The sequence below is a fragment of the Lytechinus variegatus genome, chromosome 7, assembly GCF_018143015.1.
Source record: "Lytechinus variegatus isolate NC3 chromosome 7, Lvar_3.0, whole genome shotgun sequence".
NCBI classification, from domain to species: domain Eukaryota; kingdom Metazoa; phylum Echinodermata; class Echinoidea; order Temnopleuroida; family Toxopneustidae; genus Lytechinus; species Lytechinus variegatus.
The window spans coordinates 35,300,623-35,318,008 of NC_054746.1; the positions used below are offsets into that span (position 1 = coordinate 35,300,623).

Consider the following 17,386-nt stretch of genomic DNA (forward strand, 5'->3'; position numbering starts at 1 on the left):
TAATGATTATAGGTAACATTTATGATTTATCTCTATTATAAATACATTTTTATGTAATAATTAATTATTATAGAATATAAATATTTTATCAAATAATCTTTATTAGATTGTTGATAAACTGTGTCTTTAAATTATTTTTCTATATTGTCAGATTGATTTGGAATCTTATTTTAATCGATTACTTCAGGCAAACAGTCGAGCTTCTCCCTAAAATTAGATCGCTAGATCCTCGATCGACCTCGGTTCTGTTCTTTTAAGTTTGATCCAGAAGTGTCACTGGACGGAAGAAATTATTTGGGTGAGTTCCCATCCTATATATTTCGTAGGAAATCTAATCTTATTATTTTGTAACCTATTTTTATTACTTTACAATGTTGTAAATTATGTCTAGTGCACAGAGACCTGCTTAGCCTTAGAGTTAGACCACAGCACAGTCCCATAAGTTCAGATTTGTGTAAGTCCTATTTTAGTAATAATTAATTACATTAGGCTGAACATAATAATAATTGATAATAATAACATACGTTGTTGTAACATACCTTGTTGTGGGCGTAAATTTTGATGATGATAATGGCATTGATGACAATGATGATAATTGTTACGATACTGCAACAAATAACAATGAAATAGCGATCGCAACGGGTTCGCGTTTAACACATTTCCTATTCATTCTGCCAACACACAAAATGGGCAAAATTCATTGAGCCAGTGTATCAACATTTAAATCCTTTTTTCATAAAATGTTATGATCTTTTTTTATTTATATCTAAACTTCTTATTTCTAGTCAATTTACTCACATTTGCATCGCCAAAATGTTGTTTTTAAGGCCGTTTTCGAGAGCACCAATTGTCCGTTGTCATACGATGGAAGTCGCCATTTTGGAAAATGTGACTCCAGAACCGGGTTAATCTTGCAAGTTACTTTTACTTGTTGACGCCCTCTAGGGGCATCAAATAACCATGTGTTATGTATCATTAAAATCGGCAGACTTTCTTCTACAAGTTAGTGACGATTTCAGTTCAATGTCGGCAATGTTTTTCGTTACAAAAAGGAGGTTTTTTTGCACTTAAGGTAAATCATGTTTCTATTTTCTTACTTCAAAGCCGTATAAACAGAAAATTTCCCAGGGAACAGTCAAATATCAGATATAAATTAATTCTTTGAAGTGTATTTGTATCAGAAAATCTAATTTTGATATATAAGAATGTGTCGCATAGCTGCGCAAGAGGCGAATGCAAGCCCATGTTGTGCCGCCTAGAGTGTGATTTTGGTGCCATGGCTGACCGAAAGGAGTGAGTGGGCGTGGTGGCCGTGGGTGTGGTACTTGATGCATGTATGTTATTGTTAAACCCATTGAAATTAGTTGTAGGTGATAAGTTGTGCATTTGATTTCTGCATGAATTATGTGTATTGATGATAAATTAATGATAATTTCAACTTAATATTTCAAGAAAAAAAAACAGGCGGGAATTAAAGCATGTTTAATTCCAGTCTCATTTTTTTTTCATGGTGTACAGGCGCAGACCATGCATTGACTGCTGCCTGGTACTGGTATTAAAATGAATAGGAGTGAGTGGGCGTGGTGGCCGTGGTACTTGATGCATGTATGTTATTGTTAAACCCATTGAAATTAGTTGTAGGTGATAAGTTGTGCATTGGATTTCTGCATGAATTATGTGTATTGATGATAAATTAATGATAATTTCAACTTAATATTTCAAGAAAAAAAAAACAGGCGTGAATTAAAGCATGTTTAATTCCAGTCTCATTTTTTTTTCATGGTGTACAGGCGCAGACCATGCATTGACTGCTGCCTGGTACTGGTATTAAAATGAATAGGAGTGAGTGGGCGTGGTGGCCGTGGGTGTGGTACTTGATGCATGTATGTTATTGTTAAACCCATTGAAATTAGTTGTAGGTGATAAGTTGTGCATTGGATTTCTGCATGAATTATGTGTATTGATGATAAATTAATGATAATTTCAACTTAATATTTCAAGAAAAAAAAAACAGGCGGGAATTAAAGCATGTTTAATTCCAGTCTCATTTTTTTTTCATGGTGTACAGGCGCAGACCATGCATTGACTGCTGCCTGGTACTGGTATTAAAATGAATAGATACATGACTATATCTATATTCTGTTGTTTTGTGTTATCATATCAATAAGCTTTCTCATCAATTCACATGATGTACACAATAATGGGTCCCTGTTTTATTATGTTTACTAGGAGGGAGATTATTTTGTAAATGTGATTTTAAATGTAGTAGAAATTCAGATAATGTCAGAGACTTGCTTTTTAACTTTATATATTCCAATATATTTAATGTTAATATATTCTATAATTCTAAGCAGTGGAGTACATTCTAGCTACTGTTGCAGCTCCAGCTGTCTGATCTCGCATTCTCGGATCTGCAAACAAGTTTGAGACATCATGGTAATTATACAGAATACAGAGTGAACATGGACAAACAGAAAGAAAAAAAAAAATTTACTTGCAAAACTTAATTTTCTACTTTTGAATGATATAAATCTTACAGATACCGGGAAGTATAGTGGGACATTCATTTTTATTTTTTGATTAAAGTCTGTTGAGGAATGAGACCCCCAAGAGTTGATTAATTTTTTTTAACAACGCAAAGCGTCCCATGCACTTCTCTTGTCTTATTCTAATTTGTTATCTTTCTTCTTGTAGGCCTATACTATATTTTCACACATAGAAGCTGTTTGAATAAGAAAAATATGAAGGTAACACAGCCATGCTCTACAAGATCACCTCTTGTGTTGCATTTTAGTCAAATTAATTTAGTAACCTACATGAAGAAAAAGTATGGAAGTTTCTTAGATCGACAAGTACCTGTAGATCTGCCACCCAATGGGTACTTGTCGTGGGTGGCAGAAAAGTTCCGCGTATAGCGTCCCTTTAAGAGGCCATATCTTCAGTTATGGTGCTCCAATTGTAATTTGGTCTTCACCATTGAATTTGTCTTGAAAAAACCTTTCAAGTGATGTATAATTTGTCTGTATTTAAAAAAAAAATTGTGTAATATAGCTGAATGAAATAATTTGAAATTGAATTTCCTTTTCTTTTATTACAGGAAATATAACTCTCAAAAACTAAGAAAACATAAATAAATATCTTACGCCTCTTGAGGTGACAGATGTGCAATATATCCGATTAATAATCCAAATGGTAAAATCCAGATAAAAGTCGACAATGTCTGATGGCGACGATGAAACTGATGTTGAAGCACGATGAATAACAAGAGTCACTGTAACGAGTTGAAATGTCTGTGAAGACAATGTTGACGATGATTAACAGTCAATTTCAGCAATCCATGGGTTGAAGAGTGTTCATTGAACAGGTTGATGATGTTGATGATCTCGAGAACTGAAAATTCCTCTCTCAAAATAACTGCAAACAGTTCATTGATGGTGTGCAAATAATTCCACAGAAGATAATTATTCCAGGTGGAAATCAACACCGCTCTGACATAAAGTCTGGCATGAAACTCTGAGTTCTGATCTGATGTGATGAAGTGATCTGATATGATGTGATGATGTCCTTGAAGAATCTGCCAGCTTTATATATACCCATTTCAACTATTCTAGATCCTTCTAGTATTCACTATTCTAGAGGCTTCTAGCATTCACTATTCTGTTGTAATGTTTCTATTGCTGTCATGTTTTCTTGCCTGGAAATGAAATAAATAAATAAATATGGAAGCCTCTGGTATTGTCTTTTAAAAGAACATTCTCCTTCTTTCAGGAGCATTCTTCATTTCTAAAACATTCTTGAATGACCTCATTGAAATCAACAGTGTCAATAAAATAGCTAAGCCTATTGTTCATAATCTCTATTCAGAAATAACAATAATCCTTGGCCTTTAAATAGGCAGAGGCCTGCTTAACAAAAGCTTTTACAAACATGTGGAATGTACTTGATCATTCTAAGCTATCCTGAAAGGGGAAATTACTAAATAAATGAATGTAATTGCTTTTACAATTCTTCTTATATATAACATAATAATAACGGCATTTAAATAATAACGGCATATTTACCTAGACCAAAAAGCTTCGGTCTCTGTTTTTATTTTGGTTCAGCTGAACTCCGTTGGCTTCACTCACCAAATACAGAGACCGAAGTTCTAGCACGATCTGTACAGGGGACTCAATGGCCATATGTTTATGTACTTAAGATCGGATAAATCGGGGAAGTGACAACCGAGTGGTCACTGTTTTTGTTCCTTTTAACTTGATTTTTCTCTGTTTTTGGCAATTAATGCCAAGAGGGAATATTAATTTGCATTTTGGTCGCAATAATTTTCAAAATTTTTATTCATTAAAGACAAAAATTGAAGAGCCCCGACGGGGGGATTTTGTATTTCAAGTCCCCTAATGGTGGCTGCAAGATAGCGAGCCGTCTGTGTACGAGGAGAAATTTTTAAAAAAATGTTAAAAAACTCCTCGAAACAGACGGCTGCCAGGTGTCTATATTTACCTAGCCTTGAGGACTCCATCATATCCATGTCTGATATTTTTATATATTTTTTGACATATACTTCTACAGACATGGAGCCCTGACACTCTTTCCATAGATGCTGCAGCGTGACCTACACACCGGGATGGATTTCCCTAGGAAATCCATAGTTAGAGGGTGAAATTGGTTTGTAGGGGGGAATTTTATTTATCTATGAACCTTCATGCGCCTAATGCGTATAAAGGGATAAAAATTATTTCACTATAAATGGTAAAAATGAGACGTTTCTTACCAGGCTGATCTTCTGTAGATCCCACGATACGTTTGTCAACAAAGCAAATACAATAAACCTGACCCTTGAACCACTTCGTTATGACGTACATCCGAACAGCGTTGCCGTTTTGAAGAACAATTTATAGATGAAAATTATTATTTCACAAATATTAAAATTAGAAATAATTTGAAACAATTAGTAGTATTATACTGTACCAATAGCATGATTATTATTCTGTTTTGGCCTCGCTTTCAATTCAATTCGGTTTATTAGATATAAAACAGAATACAATGCTGTAGTCCGAAGACTAATTGTGCAAAGTTTACATTGAATATTATTTACATTTGAAGATTGTACATATATATTTCTAAAAAAAAATTCACAAATAAATGAGAAACAGTTGGTTGATTGAGTCATGCATAAGTGAGATTTCAGTAGATAATAGTACTAGCATGGGATTCAATTAATTGTGTATTGGGGGAAAAACTGTTTTAAACTTAAAATCATAAACAAAAAGGTCAGAAAAATAATTCAGATTTGATTTATATAATGAAGTTATTAAATAAAGATTTAGAATCCAGTTATTGCAACATAATCAATCATAGTCATAGAACACTTAAATAAAAAAATAAAAAAAAAAATCTTTGAGATATGAAGTCCATTAAGAATGGAACAAAGATTACTTTGGGGTATGGGATTGAGGCTGATAAAATAATTCATGACAATCCTAAAGAAAATCAAGATTGACAATTAATGAGAACTAGTACATGCATATAAATTAAAAATCATTCACATACATGTAGCTAAACATTTACAACTAAGCATTGATCAGTTTGACAAGTGAGGGTACACTTGATTTCCTATATCGTTCAGTTCTAGTATAAGGAAGGTCCAAGTGATGAGAATTCCTCAGTCTACCTCGCGAGACATGCTGCCGTTCAGCAGGTAGCAAATGACGATGTCGCGATGAGACAAGGATTGACTTGGCAAAGTTGGTCAGCAGGTCTTTTCTTCTCTCGGCAAGGGAAGGAATGTTAAATCTGCTCAGGAGTTCATCATAATGATGTTGGTCAGGGTACGATATCATCCTGAGAGCCCTACGTTGTACCCGCTCTATACTGTCTGATTGCTGAGTTGTCAAACTACTGCTCCAAACTGGTGCACAATATTCCATCAATGGCCTGATATACATTGTGTATATGAAAACAAGATCAATTGCTGGAACTCCATTCCTTTTCAGCTTGCACAAGATATACAGACGTTTCGAAGCACGTTTGATGAGCTGTTCCACTTGCTGATCCCACTTCAGGTTTGATTGTATAACAACGCCAAGTAAGCGGAGAGACGTAACAGCCTCCAAAACTTGATTCCCGATAGTGATCACTGGTGGAGGTGAAACATTACGCTGGAAACTTACATGCATCACCTTGCATTTCTCAGCTTACGGTTTCATCGAATTCAGCTCACTCCAGGCAGATAGAGCATCCACGTGAGATTGCAGATGACTTGACTCATTGCAGATGACTGGATTTATGGATAACCTCAGCAATCGTTAGGTCATCATCAACATATTTCCATCTCTTTGTGGTTGTCTCCGCGGCATCATTGATCATTATGAGGAACATCACCGGGCCGAGTTTGGTTCCTTGAGGAACCCCACATGATAGCTCTTTCTGCGAAGATGACACACCGCAATATCGAGTTGTCTGCGTACGTTGCGTGATAAAGCTAGCTTTCACTGGGATTATGGCCGGGTTGACACCCATTAGAATCAGCTTTTGTAGAGCCTTTGTATGGTCGATAAGATCAAATGCCTTCATAAAGTCAATTGTACAAATCGTGGCATGGTGACTTGGCTTATCTAGGCCTTTCTGAAGATAAAAAGATAAAAATTGAACTTAAAAGGAACAAAAGCAGTGACTTACTTCAGCTGAGATGTGCCTGTCATGCTTCCGTGGTCTATCTGAAGCTGCTATTTACACATTGGAAGAACTTCCGGGTCAAACTGCTTATCAAAACCACTGGCCAATCAGATCATCCCTTCTATATCAGGGTGGATGGCTTGTCGATTGTACGCAATTGACAAACGTTCAACTCACAGAAACATCAGGGCACTGTAAATGACATAAGGGTCAAGGGGTGGAGTCTGTTGTCACTTTTATGAATATTCAGAACCAAGATGGCAGCTTACAGATTCCAACGAATGATTGGAATCTCCTAAAGAAATTGATCATAACCAGTTTCAAGGTGGGAATATAGGGTAGGAAATTAGTTGATATAAGTGTACAATATAATTACGGTGCTCATAATAGGTTATGTAATTTGGTAATAATAATAAGTTTAAATTGTTTGTCAGGGTTCTTTTTAACTTATCTGTTTCTGCCATTGAGTCCCTGTACAGATCAGGATAGAATTGTAATTGGTGAGTGGAGCCAACAGAGTTCAGCAAAACAACCAATGTAACAGAGACCTAAGCTTTGGTCTATAATCACACTGGCTATTAATTAATACTAATGATAATAAACAGTTCTTGTATAGTGCATATCACAATTATGAATAATGTCTCTATGCGCTGCCAAAGGACTTGGATATTATTACCCCAGCTGTAGCTTGGCAGCCGTAATTACTAAGATTACAGCGCACACACATTTCAAGGAATAAATTCCTGCCAGGTACCCATTCACCTCACCTGGGTTGAGTGCAGCACGATGTGGATAAATTTCTTGCCAAAGGAAATTACGCCATGGCTGGGATTCAAACCTTAGACCCTATGTTTCAAAGTCCAGAGACAAATCCACTGGGCCACAACTCTCCAATTATTGATACCCCCTCCCCGACCCCACCTCCCTACGCAGAGAGGAGGGGTGGGGGTGGCAGCACCCGCGGGAATGGGGCAGGATTATTTATCTTATAGTGTGATGTACTGGGATGAGTTGCCTTGGGTGAGGCTAGCGACCACTTAGTGTGTAAATAATTTTAGTCCTTTAAAACCTGTGATCTTAGGCATTTTCTATGGCATATTAAATCTAGACCCAATATTAATAAATGGCATCAGAGTCTATTATATTCCCCTGGCACCAACCTAATTTGCCCAAAATGGGGGTTTTGATTAATGAATCGTAATTGCACTTATCCTCAAAACTTATATCCTTCATACATGTAGACCTATAGTTTTAATTATGGGGACATCGTTTCCCTGTACAGAGTGTAAGAATGATGGAGGAAGATGTAGTCTGGCAGAACAACCGTCAAATGAAACAGAGTGTGGGGCTTTTGGCCGAGATCTGAAGTAGAGCCAAGAGACAACTTTCCCCATAGGCCGGTCCTTAATTATCTGAGATTTTTTGTTTTCTCATAGGTACCTATTCCCCTGCAGCAGTAAATAAACATATATAACACAAGTTGTCTATCGTTTTATGTCTTCATGAAAGAAAAATAATAATTTGGTCGAAAACTTTGAAAAAATAAACAAATGATTAGCCTTTTTTTTATTAGAGCAAATTCTAATTCAACTTTAAACCTTTTTTTGAAATTTGTAGCCAGAAAATAACATGGTATTTGTGATTTTGTATGAACTCATTAACTCATCAAGTAGATTTTCAATTTGTTACTTGCATGTAGATGAGCAGGATGCCACAACCACAGTCCATTCAAGGATCTCGTCAGGTCCTGCCGCCCATATCGCCCAGCCCTGATGTCTACAAGCAGTTCTTGAAGGAACTTGAAGATCAGATCAACGTAGAGGTAGCCAGGGTAGAGTGTGCAGAGGAAGGGCCTGATCCTCATCGATATGCCATCTACAAAGGAGCCTTTGATCAGGTTTGTATGAGCATCATGTTGAGGAGAATCTCAAGTGAAACTTGAGAAAATGTTCTCCCATGAGGAGAGAATCAGCGTGCAATGTAATAAAGAGGATGTTGAAGATATTTAAAAATAAACACAATAAAGATGTTTATCCATGATTTACGTGGAAGAAGAAAGTGATGATACCTTGTAAACAACCTTAAAAAAAGATATTAGAATGTGTCAGGTTATTTTAACCTGGATTTTTTAGTGGAGGTATATAGAGTTGGGGGCAGATTTATAGACCCCTGGCAACATTTGCTAATAGGATATTCCATCACACAAGTGATTAATAATTAAATAAAAATAAAAGATAACCTTTTAAAATTATTTGGCACAATGAATTTATCTTCTTTTTATCTCTCCCTTCCCTAGATTATTGACAATGTTTCTGCCTACAAGCCACTCCTGAGTGCAATCAAAGCTGAGTATGAAGATTGCATTGACACCATAGAGAAAGGTCAAGAGGAAGCATTTTACCTCTCTGGAAAGGTCAAAGCACTTGCCTCTGAGCAGACAACACTCAGTCTCTATCAGAAGCGAGCCGATGAGCTTGAACAAAAGTGAGTTCATTTTTTTTCATGAGAAAACTGAAGTTTTTAACCTTTAGTATTACAGTGAAATCTATTATTAAAGGCCTCTCAAGGGAGACAAGAAATATCGGTACAGTCTTTAAGAGCAGGTGGTCTTTAGGAACAGGTTCCTACAATAATTGGGAAAAGTTTTCAAGGGAAACAAGTTTATGTTATTTATAGATGGGTGATCTTTTTATTAAATACAAGTGTTTGCTAAAGAAGTTTTGACTGTATTTCTTTTATTTTGCCTATTTAGCTCCATAGTTTTCAACAGAACTTGCACAGTATGCACATTTCCTTTTTTGGGCAAGCCTTCAATATCAAAATTCTGTTTCTTCAAATCACTCCCTAAGTTGTACATTGAACCAAGAGGTTATATGAGTTATAGCTGATCAAGTTGAATACGTATGCCAGTTTATATTTTAATCATTATATCGCTTACCATCAACTTATTTTTAAATAAATAGCTTTGAAATTATACATCTTATAGTGGGTTTGAGCTGGGGTGTCTCATATTTTTCTGTCTCATTTTACAAAACAAAAAGTTGCATACCCAAAGCAAAAACTAATGTGTAGCAGGATGTTGATAATCCTTTTGGTAAATTCTTTTGGTCAGTGCTATCTTTTATGAAGTACTCCTGTAGCAGATTTGAAAAACTAATCCAATATGGATGCATGCTTTTGGGGCATGCATTTAAAAAAATAAAGTTGAGTTAATCTATAAATAGGAACCTTGTTTGATAAAGCAAAATAAAGAAAGATTAAAGAGGAAAGAGTTTAAAGGTAAATGCCAGTTTTGGTAACGATATCAAAATGAGTTCGTACAGAATCCAATTAAATGACCACCAAAGTGTCTCTTTGTATAAATAAAACATGTGCCAAAGGATTGTGGAAGAAATTGTGTAATTGCTGAGAAATCAGCAAATAAGCACATGATTCGGGTCTAGCATCGGGCCCAACATTCAAAGCAATTATTATACACTGTCCCACGTGCGCTTATCTGTGTTGGTAATCTTTAGTGTGAATATTTTTCAGCGTAGATTTCAAGATTTCACAAAGTTCAGTTTATGTAACTGTACCAGATCTAGATCCTCAATGATATACTGACAATTAAGCCTTGTTTTACATACTTTCTCATGAAATCAGTGTTTTCCGCAACTACTGATATTTCTCTTTAACGTTATATGAAATAAAGAGACTGATAACCCACTGCTGTATAAGATTGTATTGATTTGTATATTTTCTCTCCTGTCTTATGGTAGATTGCAACAAATTTACAGCATTCATTTAATTTATCTATTGGTTTCATACTTTACAGACTTGGTCTAGTGAAAGCTGATAATGAGAAGTTCAAAGCTGAACTTGAAAAGATTGCAGAGATTTACCAAGCGAGGGAAGAAGTGAAGAGAAAAGCAGAAGAAAAGATAGAGGAATCAAAGAAAAAAATGCCCACAATGCCAAATAGGATGCTAAAAGGTAATGTAATTCTGCAGCGATGTAATAAAAGTGTTGCATATATGGTAGTCACCATGCAATGTTTGTTATAGGCGTGTGTGAAATAAGAAAAAAATATTAAAATGACTTGGCATATGAAAAGTCAATGGTGATCCCTCATACTAAATATCTTGCAGAAGTGTAATTATGATGTCATTTAAGAGAAGAGGCATAGAAATTACTTTTTGTCATCCCAGGTATACAGTTATGTTGACCTCTGGTTTTTATTTACTTTGTGCAAGATGCAAAAATCTTAATCACCTTTCCAGCTATTGTTTTAGTCATGATTACAAACCTTTATGGATTCACTTGGGCTTTCCAGAATAAACAGTCATTCATATTTATAACATACCATTTCAAATTTTTACAGTCAAATCTTTACAGTCCTTATGTGTTGCATGCTGCTTGTCCAACCCATAAACCTGCTCTGCCCGCTAAGCATTTTCAGACATGGTAAAAAACCAATCCTCTTTCAGATAACTAGAGGCTTCCATACACTAGCGTACCTAAGGAGTCACAACTCATGCAGGGGACGTACCCACCCCCCCCCCCCCCCCCCCCCCCGACAAGCCACTCTTGAACTTGAAGATTTTTTTTCCTTTTTTTTTCTGGCACGAAATGTCTTCCAAAAAATTTGCCCCCATTTTGGAAAATCCTGGGTACGCCACTGCTTCCATAGCATCTAAAACTTCAAGTTATTGTTGATTATATATATTCTAATTTTCTAATTTCTACAATAATATTTGATCTTTTTTATTTAGGAATGGACTTGGATGAGTGCACGGATGTGGACAAATTGGAGAGTGAGATAAAGCGTCTCAAAGATGTACTGTCAGCACTGAAGCAGACTAAGGTAACCAAGTACTCAACCAAAGAGAGGAAGAATGAACTCAAGACTCAACTAGAGAATAAGACCAAAGCAAGGGATCATGTACAGGAGCAGAATCAACAGTTAAAGGAGAGGTGAGATCATAGGAAGAGGGGGAGGAGGATAATGATGATGATGATGATGATGACAGTGGTGGTGGTGATTATAATGATGGGGGTTTTAATTAGGAGAAGGTATCTGATGCATGTTATGTTCATTTTGTTAACGATTTTTATGTGATATTGTTTTGTTATGTTTTTAATTTCTGTTGATACAGGGCCCCTTGGTCGAGCAGTTCTTGTAACTGAAAAGTGCTACCCTGTTAGAATAAAACGACAAATAGAAAATAAAAAAATGAAAATTAAGAATTAAAAAGGCACTCATGAAATGAAAATAGCAATGTTGCCCATTTTAAGTGTGATAGTTTATTGTGTAAGGTTTTCAATTACTCATTTTCCTGAACTCGGTTAATTTTCTAGGTGTCTGAAGGTGAGGATTGCCCTGGATGCATTGGCTTCATATTACAAAGAGAAACGGTTTATCTTTGGACCAGCTGAAGCAGTATCTTTTGCTCTGACAAGATCAGGATCCATGATGAGTGTCAGAAGTAAGTATACATCTATAGCCTAGTGAAACAATCGTGATTAACTAAAGAGGGGATGCATTATACCATTAATGTGTATCATAATTTCTGTTTGGAATTTGAATTATATTTAGAATATGGCTTGGATGTCATGGGGAACTGACTGCATATAATTCAGTATATCAAATAAGAGACACTTGGAAACTTAGTGTTTCAAGCTTTTTCAGGCTTTAAGTTGTACAGCGCATTTGGGTCTTTAAGATGTTCTGGCTTCTTTTCAGTCCCAGTGAGTAAATCTAACTGGCATCCCAGTAAATATCAAGTTATTCCATTACCTATTTGTTTTATTTGTCTATCATCAGGTCAGGAGACAGCATCCACCTTTGAAGATGATGACCCCACCAAGGAAAGAGAGGCCGAGTTGTTGCTTGAATACATAGAACAGTTCAATGAGATGTTTGAAGAGGCTCGTTATGTAGAGGCTGCTATGCATGCAGCAAACAGTCCCAAAGGGATCCTACGAAACCCAGAAACATTGCAAAGATTTAAAGGTGATGTAAATCTTCTTACTCCTGTAGAATCTTGACTTATTCAACATCGTGATCTAGTACGTCCGGATATTGTTTTAGCCAGCTTAAAGGGAAAGAGAACTATTTGAAAACCGAATATGCTGAAAATCGCCAACCTAGATAAAAACAAGTGGACACTTTAAAAGCATGGAAAATGACAAATGTTATGACGTGATTCCTTTCTTATTATTTTGTTTAAATTGAAGAATTACTCATTTTATGTCAGTCATTTGGCACATAATACTTACACTTGATTATCTTTTTCTTAGATTCTGTTGGAATTAATTTTGTCAGAACTACCAGTAACTTGCTCTTATACTTCATTATAAAGAATTTATCTCAAATTTATTTCTCACTGCAACTACTCAGACTATAAACTTGATTTGTTATATTCTCTAGGGTCTCATGAAAATAAAGCCGCTTAGAAAAAAGGCATTATAAATTTCATGTTGATCTCAAACTTTGAGCAGGTGTTCGAGTGAAGCGTGGTCAGAAGTCCCCTCTGTTGATATATGCTGAATCTCTGATGTCATCGGTGCCTGCCATAGGTGTGCCTCCCAATGCTGATGCCACCCTGGAATGTGTGAAGAGCGCCCTCAGTGAGGATCGTCTTGATATTGTCACACACTGGATTGCAAATAACTGGTGAGTCTTACATCCCACCTGTTGAACTGTTGCTTTTTCAACATATTTCACACTCAACTCTGTGTCAAACAACACCCAGGTCATTGAACTTCCTTCAACCTTTTCTCTCTCCCTATCCAGGCTGACCTACTCAGAGCCCTTGGGTCATCTCCTTTATAACTACGCCCAGGGTAGAGGTCAGCAGGTCAGAGGTCAGGATGTGGTCAGTCAATGCCTTCCTCTAGCCCAGGCAGTCTATACCAAGGTGGGAGCTCACCTTCAAGCTGCTGTGTGTATGTCCAAGCAAGGCAGGGTTCATGCCATGATGGAGTATGCACAGTCTGTCAACTTCAGCCGAGGTAAGATTCTGGAATGTATCAATTTATAAGATGCAACTGAGTTTGAATAGTATACCCATACTGCCCTACCATGTCCACATAAGGTACAGGACATAGCAACCAAATCCGACTTATTAATATTTTATTATTTTACCTCATGTGTTCTGATCATGCTGAGAGATGTTTGAAAACATGTCTTGGTAGTGCAATATTGGCATTTTTCCGCCTGTGCGCACCAAAGGTGATTGCAGGAGACATGACTTTCAGGGTTATCCATCCAAAGCCTGTGTTTTTATTATCTTGTGATAGAGTAATGTTTTCATGGATCAAGCCCTAACTTGGGCCATGTATACATAAAGGGATGATAATGATCTGATTGGCTTGTGGTAGCAGGGTGAAGTCAAAGATCCCAGAGGTCTTTATATTCATGAAAACTGCTCGTTACTTAAATTTAATTTCACTTCTGAGATGGGATGCGTATTGCCTATTATATTATTATACATGATCTAGTATGGCTAGATCATGTAATGAAGTTGCGAATGTCTTTATTTTGTATCTCATCCATTCCAGAAGATTGAACTTTATATGCAAAGCTGTAGTTTTGGTATATTTCAAATTCAGAGTCAATAAGTTTTCATGAATCAAATTTTCCCAGATGCCTACTTGGGAGTGCTGGTAGCATGTCCATCTCTATCCCTGGCCGAGGTCTTGGTCCAGCCCAGTGGTCACTCCACCAGACCAGCTCTGTCTGTAGGTTCAGTGGTCAGTACCTTACTGAAGACTCAGGACCATCATCAGATAGGTGTAGAGCTGATTGATAATATCCATCACAGTATTATCTCAGGTATTGAAGAATAGATGATAGTGAATCATTTCTGCCTTTATCATTGAAGATTTTCATCTTCAAATTGGCAATAATATTTCTCTTGAAGTTTTGCATTTTAGATCAAATATACATATGTATCCTAAGCAGTCTTACGTGACAAAAAAAACATCCATCCATCTATCTAAAGATTTAAATCCGGTTGTGTGCCCATGAATGGGGTGCTCGATTAACTTCACACTCGCAGCCTTCATAATAGCTTGATTTTTTTTAGTGCCTTTTACAGAGGATACAAAGCACTATTATTACAACAGCTTTAGGATTAATTGCTATTCATTTCAAGCACTCGGTGCATTCAAGAATTCAATCCTGCCAGATATATTTAACAGTTACAAGGCTGTCAAGTTTGCATTAAAAACTGATTTCTAACTTTCCATTTCATTGACAAATTAAGGGTAAAGTATGGGACAAACAATTAAAAATCAATCACAAATATTGATTGTACAGTCATACCTGCCATAGCAACCACCTGTATTAAAGGACCACCTGTCTATAAAGACCATATATTTGATTTCCTTTGATTAATTTCCCATATTGAAATGTGTTTGTAGAGAACTTGTTCCCACCAACCACCTCCACATGTTCCCTCCCTTGGGCATTTTTTGTATGATAAACAGGTTTCACTTTACCCCGGCTATGTTACATGGCTTCTCTTGAGAGAATGATAAAGTCACTTGGTGGTATTCTGTTAGCCATGGTGTAATAGTTAAACCACTCTTTTATAGAGTGCCAGCTGTCAACTTAGTCACCAATTAAGAATTATTCTTATCCTGCTGCAAGAAGTGGTGAAAAATTGTTTGAGTCGTGAAACAGGAAGAATAAGAAAATACAAAATACAATGAATTTTAATGAATTAATTAGTACATTGTAATTGTCATGAATATGAAAGAAATATCATGAGGCCCAGCATTCCATAGTAGTGTGATTTGAAATTCTAGTTTAGACTCTGGTTAAACTTAGGTTTAATGCTTAGAATACCACCCAATAATTTAGTTAAATTCCATTACTCTATCCTAATTTATAGGTTCTAGTAAGTTGCGATTGAAGGACCTTGTCTTCCAAGATCCCGACACCAAAGTGAGCTCATGGCAGAAGATCATCAGAGCTTGTAATGACAGCGGATCGTATGATGTGGGACTAGAGCTACTTGCCGCTGTGACAGTCTTGGAGGCTATCAAGAAGGCAGCAGAAAGTGCCTGAAAATGACTCTTATCATAGAGGTTGATGGACAGAAAATCTGCCTTTTTTTGACCAAAGAAAGCTATGTTTAATCCAGATTTTTAGTTCTTGATGGTTTCATATTTTATATTTTGGCTTCTACTTCCAAGCAATGTCAGACATATTTATCCATCCTACTAAAGGCTAGTTCAGATATGAATAGTGAGTCATATCACTGTACTTATGCTACTAAGCATGCATTATATGTTTTGTGTATCAATATATTCTTCCCAGAGAAACTCAATACATCATGGATCTTATCAAATGATTTCATAGGTTAGTCCATGCAACTATGGCCAATTATTTCTGCCATACCAATGAAATAAATGAATGAAATGATAAATGATGTTGGGCACCTTACGATTTGCGACACAATTTCTGTAATGCAAAATATTTACAGACTGGTGTTTTCGGAGTGCCTGCATCACATTTGCAAATGTGCTTGACACAACTTAGTCATCAGTGTCACACAAATCTGTTTGACTTTGGAGAAAGTCAACTTTATAAATGAAATATCTAACTTAACGGGGAAGTTCACCCTGAAGAAAAGTTTGTCCTAAAAATAGCATTAAAAATATTTTAAAATATTTGTGGTTTCAGGAATTGTTTTTGATTTATGACATCATAAACGAGCAGCTGCCCCATATGTTATGTAATATAAAATGCATAAATTTCAATTTTAATGGTTCGTGATGACTTCTTTTTTTTCTTTTTAGGAACAGGTATGAAATGATTTGTCTCGTGATATACTGAAAGTACAGTAAAAACCATTTTCAGTTTTCCGAGAAATGACATTTCATTCATTTTTTCACCATGCGATATGTAGGAATGTTGCTCGCATATGACGTCACAAATGAAATAATTAAAATTCAAATAACCTTTTTTATTCTTTGGTTTTCTCTCAAACCATCAGCAATATTTTGTTTTTTTCTATTTTTACAATGAACTTTTTGTTAGGTTGAACTTACCCTTTAATAACTATTGCACAATTTCTATAACAAATTTACTATCAGCTTATCAGATTGAAGGATTTCAGTAGCTTTATCTCTTATTGCAATTTCTTATTTTTATTGTAACAAGTTTTCTGAAACAGGCCCCTGGTCTGAAAAATTGTGTTAGCTGTGTTGGTGATTATTTGACTTACGGAAATTTAACTTATGCAAACTCAACTGTGTTCAAGGAGCATTAATACAACTAATTCTCTGTGTATCATAGATAACAGAATTAAACTTCTTAGATATCTTTGAAATGCTTCCTTTCAGTTTGTTGTTAGGAGGGAAAAATGTTAGTCCTCCTTTGCGTGTGTGCTTCTTGAAATTTTCTGCCTTATTTCAGAAAGCCGTCCAGCTTTTCATTTAAAAACCTTGTTATTTCAACATATATGCAGTTTTCTTTGTATTCAAGTATTCTACTGCTGTAAAAAAATACTGTAAATAATTAATATATTTTGTAGTATTCATATACTTTATTAAATATTTATTACATATTGAATCTGTAACATACTAATATCAACTGTATATTAAATAATTTTTATCTGTTATGACTCTGTATTTGGTCTGTTATTTTAGACTGTGAAATCATACTACTAATTGCCGTATCCTATTTTTTGTAATTCATCTGAATAGTACTGCCATAAAT

General features: G+C 35.8%; 2 protein-coding genes across 3 annotated transcripts; one reads left to right on the top strand and one right to left on the bottom strand.

Moving 5' to 3' along the window:
- Positions 1 to 190: 190 nt before the first annotated feature.
- On the top strand, positions 191 to 17,286 carry LOC121419121 (clathrin heavy chain linker domain-containing protein 1-like). 2 transcript variants are annotated; one of them, XM_041613442.1, is made up of 11 exons: positions 191 to 298; positions 8,375 to 8,572; positions 8,972 to 9,159; positions 10,490 to 10,647; positions 11,427 to 11,628; positions 12,013 to 12,140; positions 12,479 to 12,667; positions 13,156 to 13,330; positions 13,451 to 13,668; positions 14,303 to 14,491; positions 15,555 to 17,286. In XM_041613442.1, exons 2-11 carry the CDS (start codon positions 8,375 to 8,377, stop codon positions 15,728 to 15,730), a joined length of 1,821 nt encoding a protein of 606 aa, XP_041469376.1. In that variant the 5' UTR covers positions 191 to 298; the 3' UTR covers positions 15,731 to 17,286. The 2 variants fall into 2 exon arrangements, with proteins under 2 accessions (XP_041469376.1, XP_041469375.1); XM_041613441.1 differs by lacking the exon at positions 191 to 298 and adding an exon at positions 6,685 to 7,000.
- Positions 5,571 to 6,176, bottom strand: LOC121418118. The gene has a single exon (XM_041611822.1). It carries the CDS (start codon positions 6,174 to 6,176, stop codon positions 5,571 to 5,573), a length of 606 nt encoding a protein of 201 aa, XP_041467756.1.
- Positions 17,287 to 17,386: the final 100 nt, after the last annotated feature.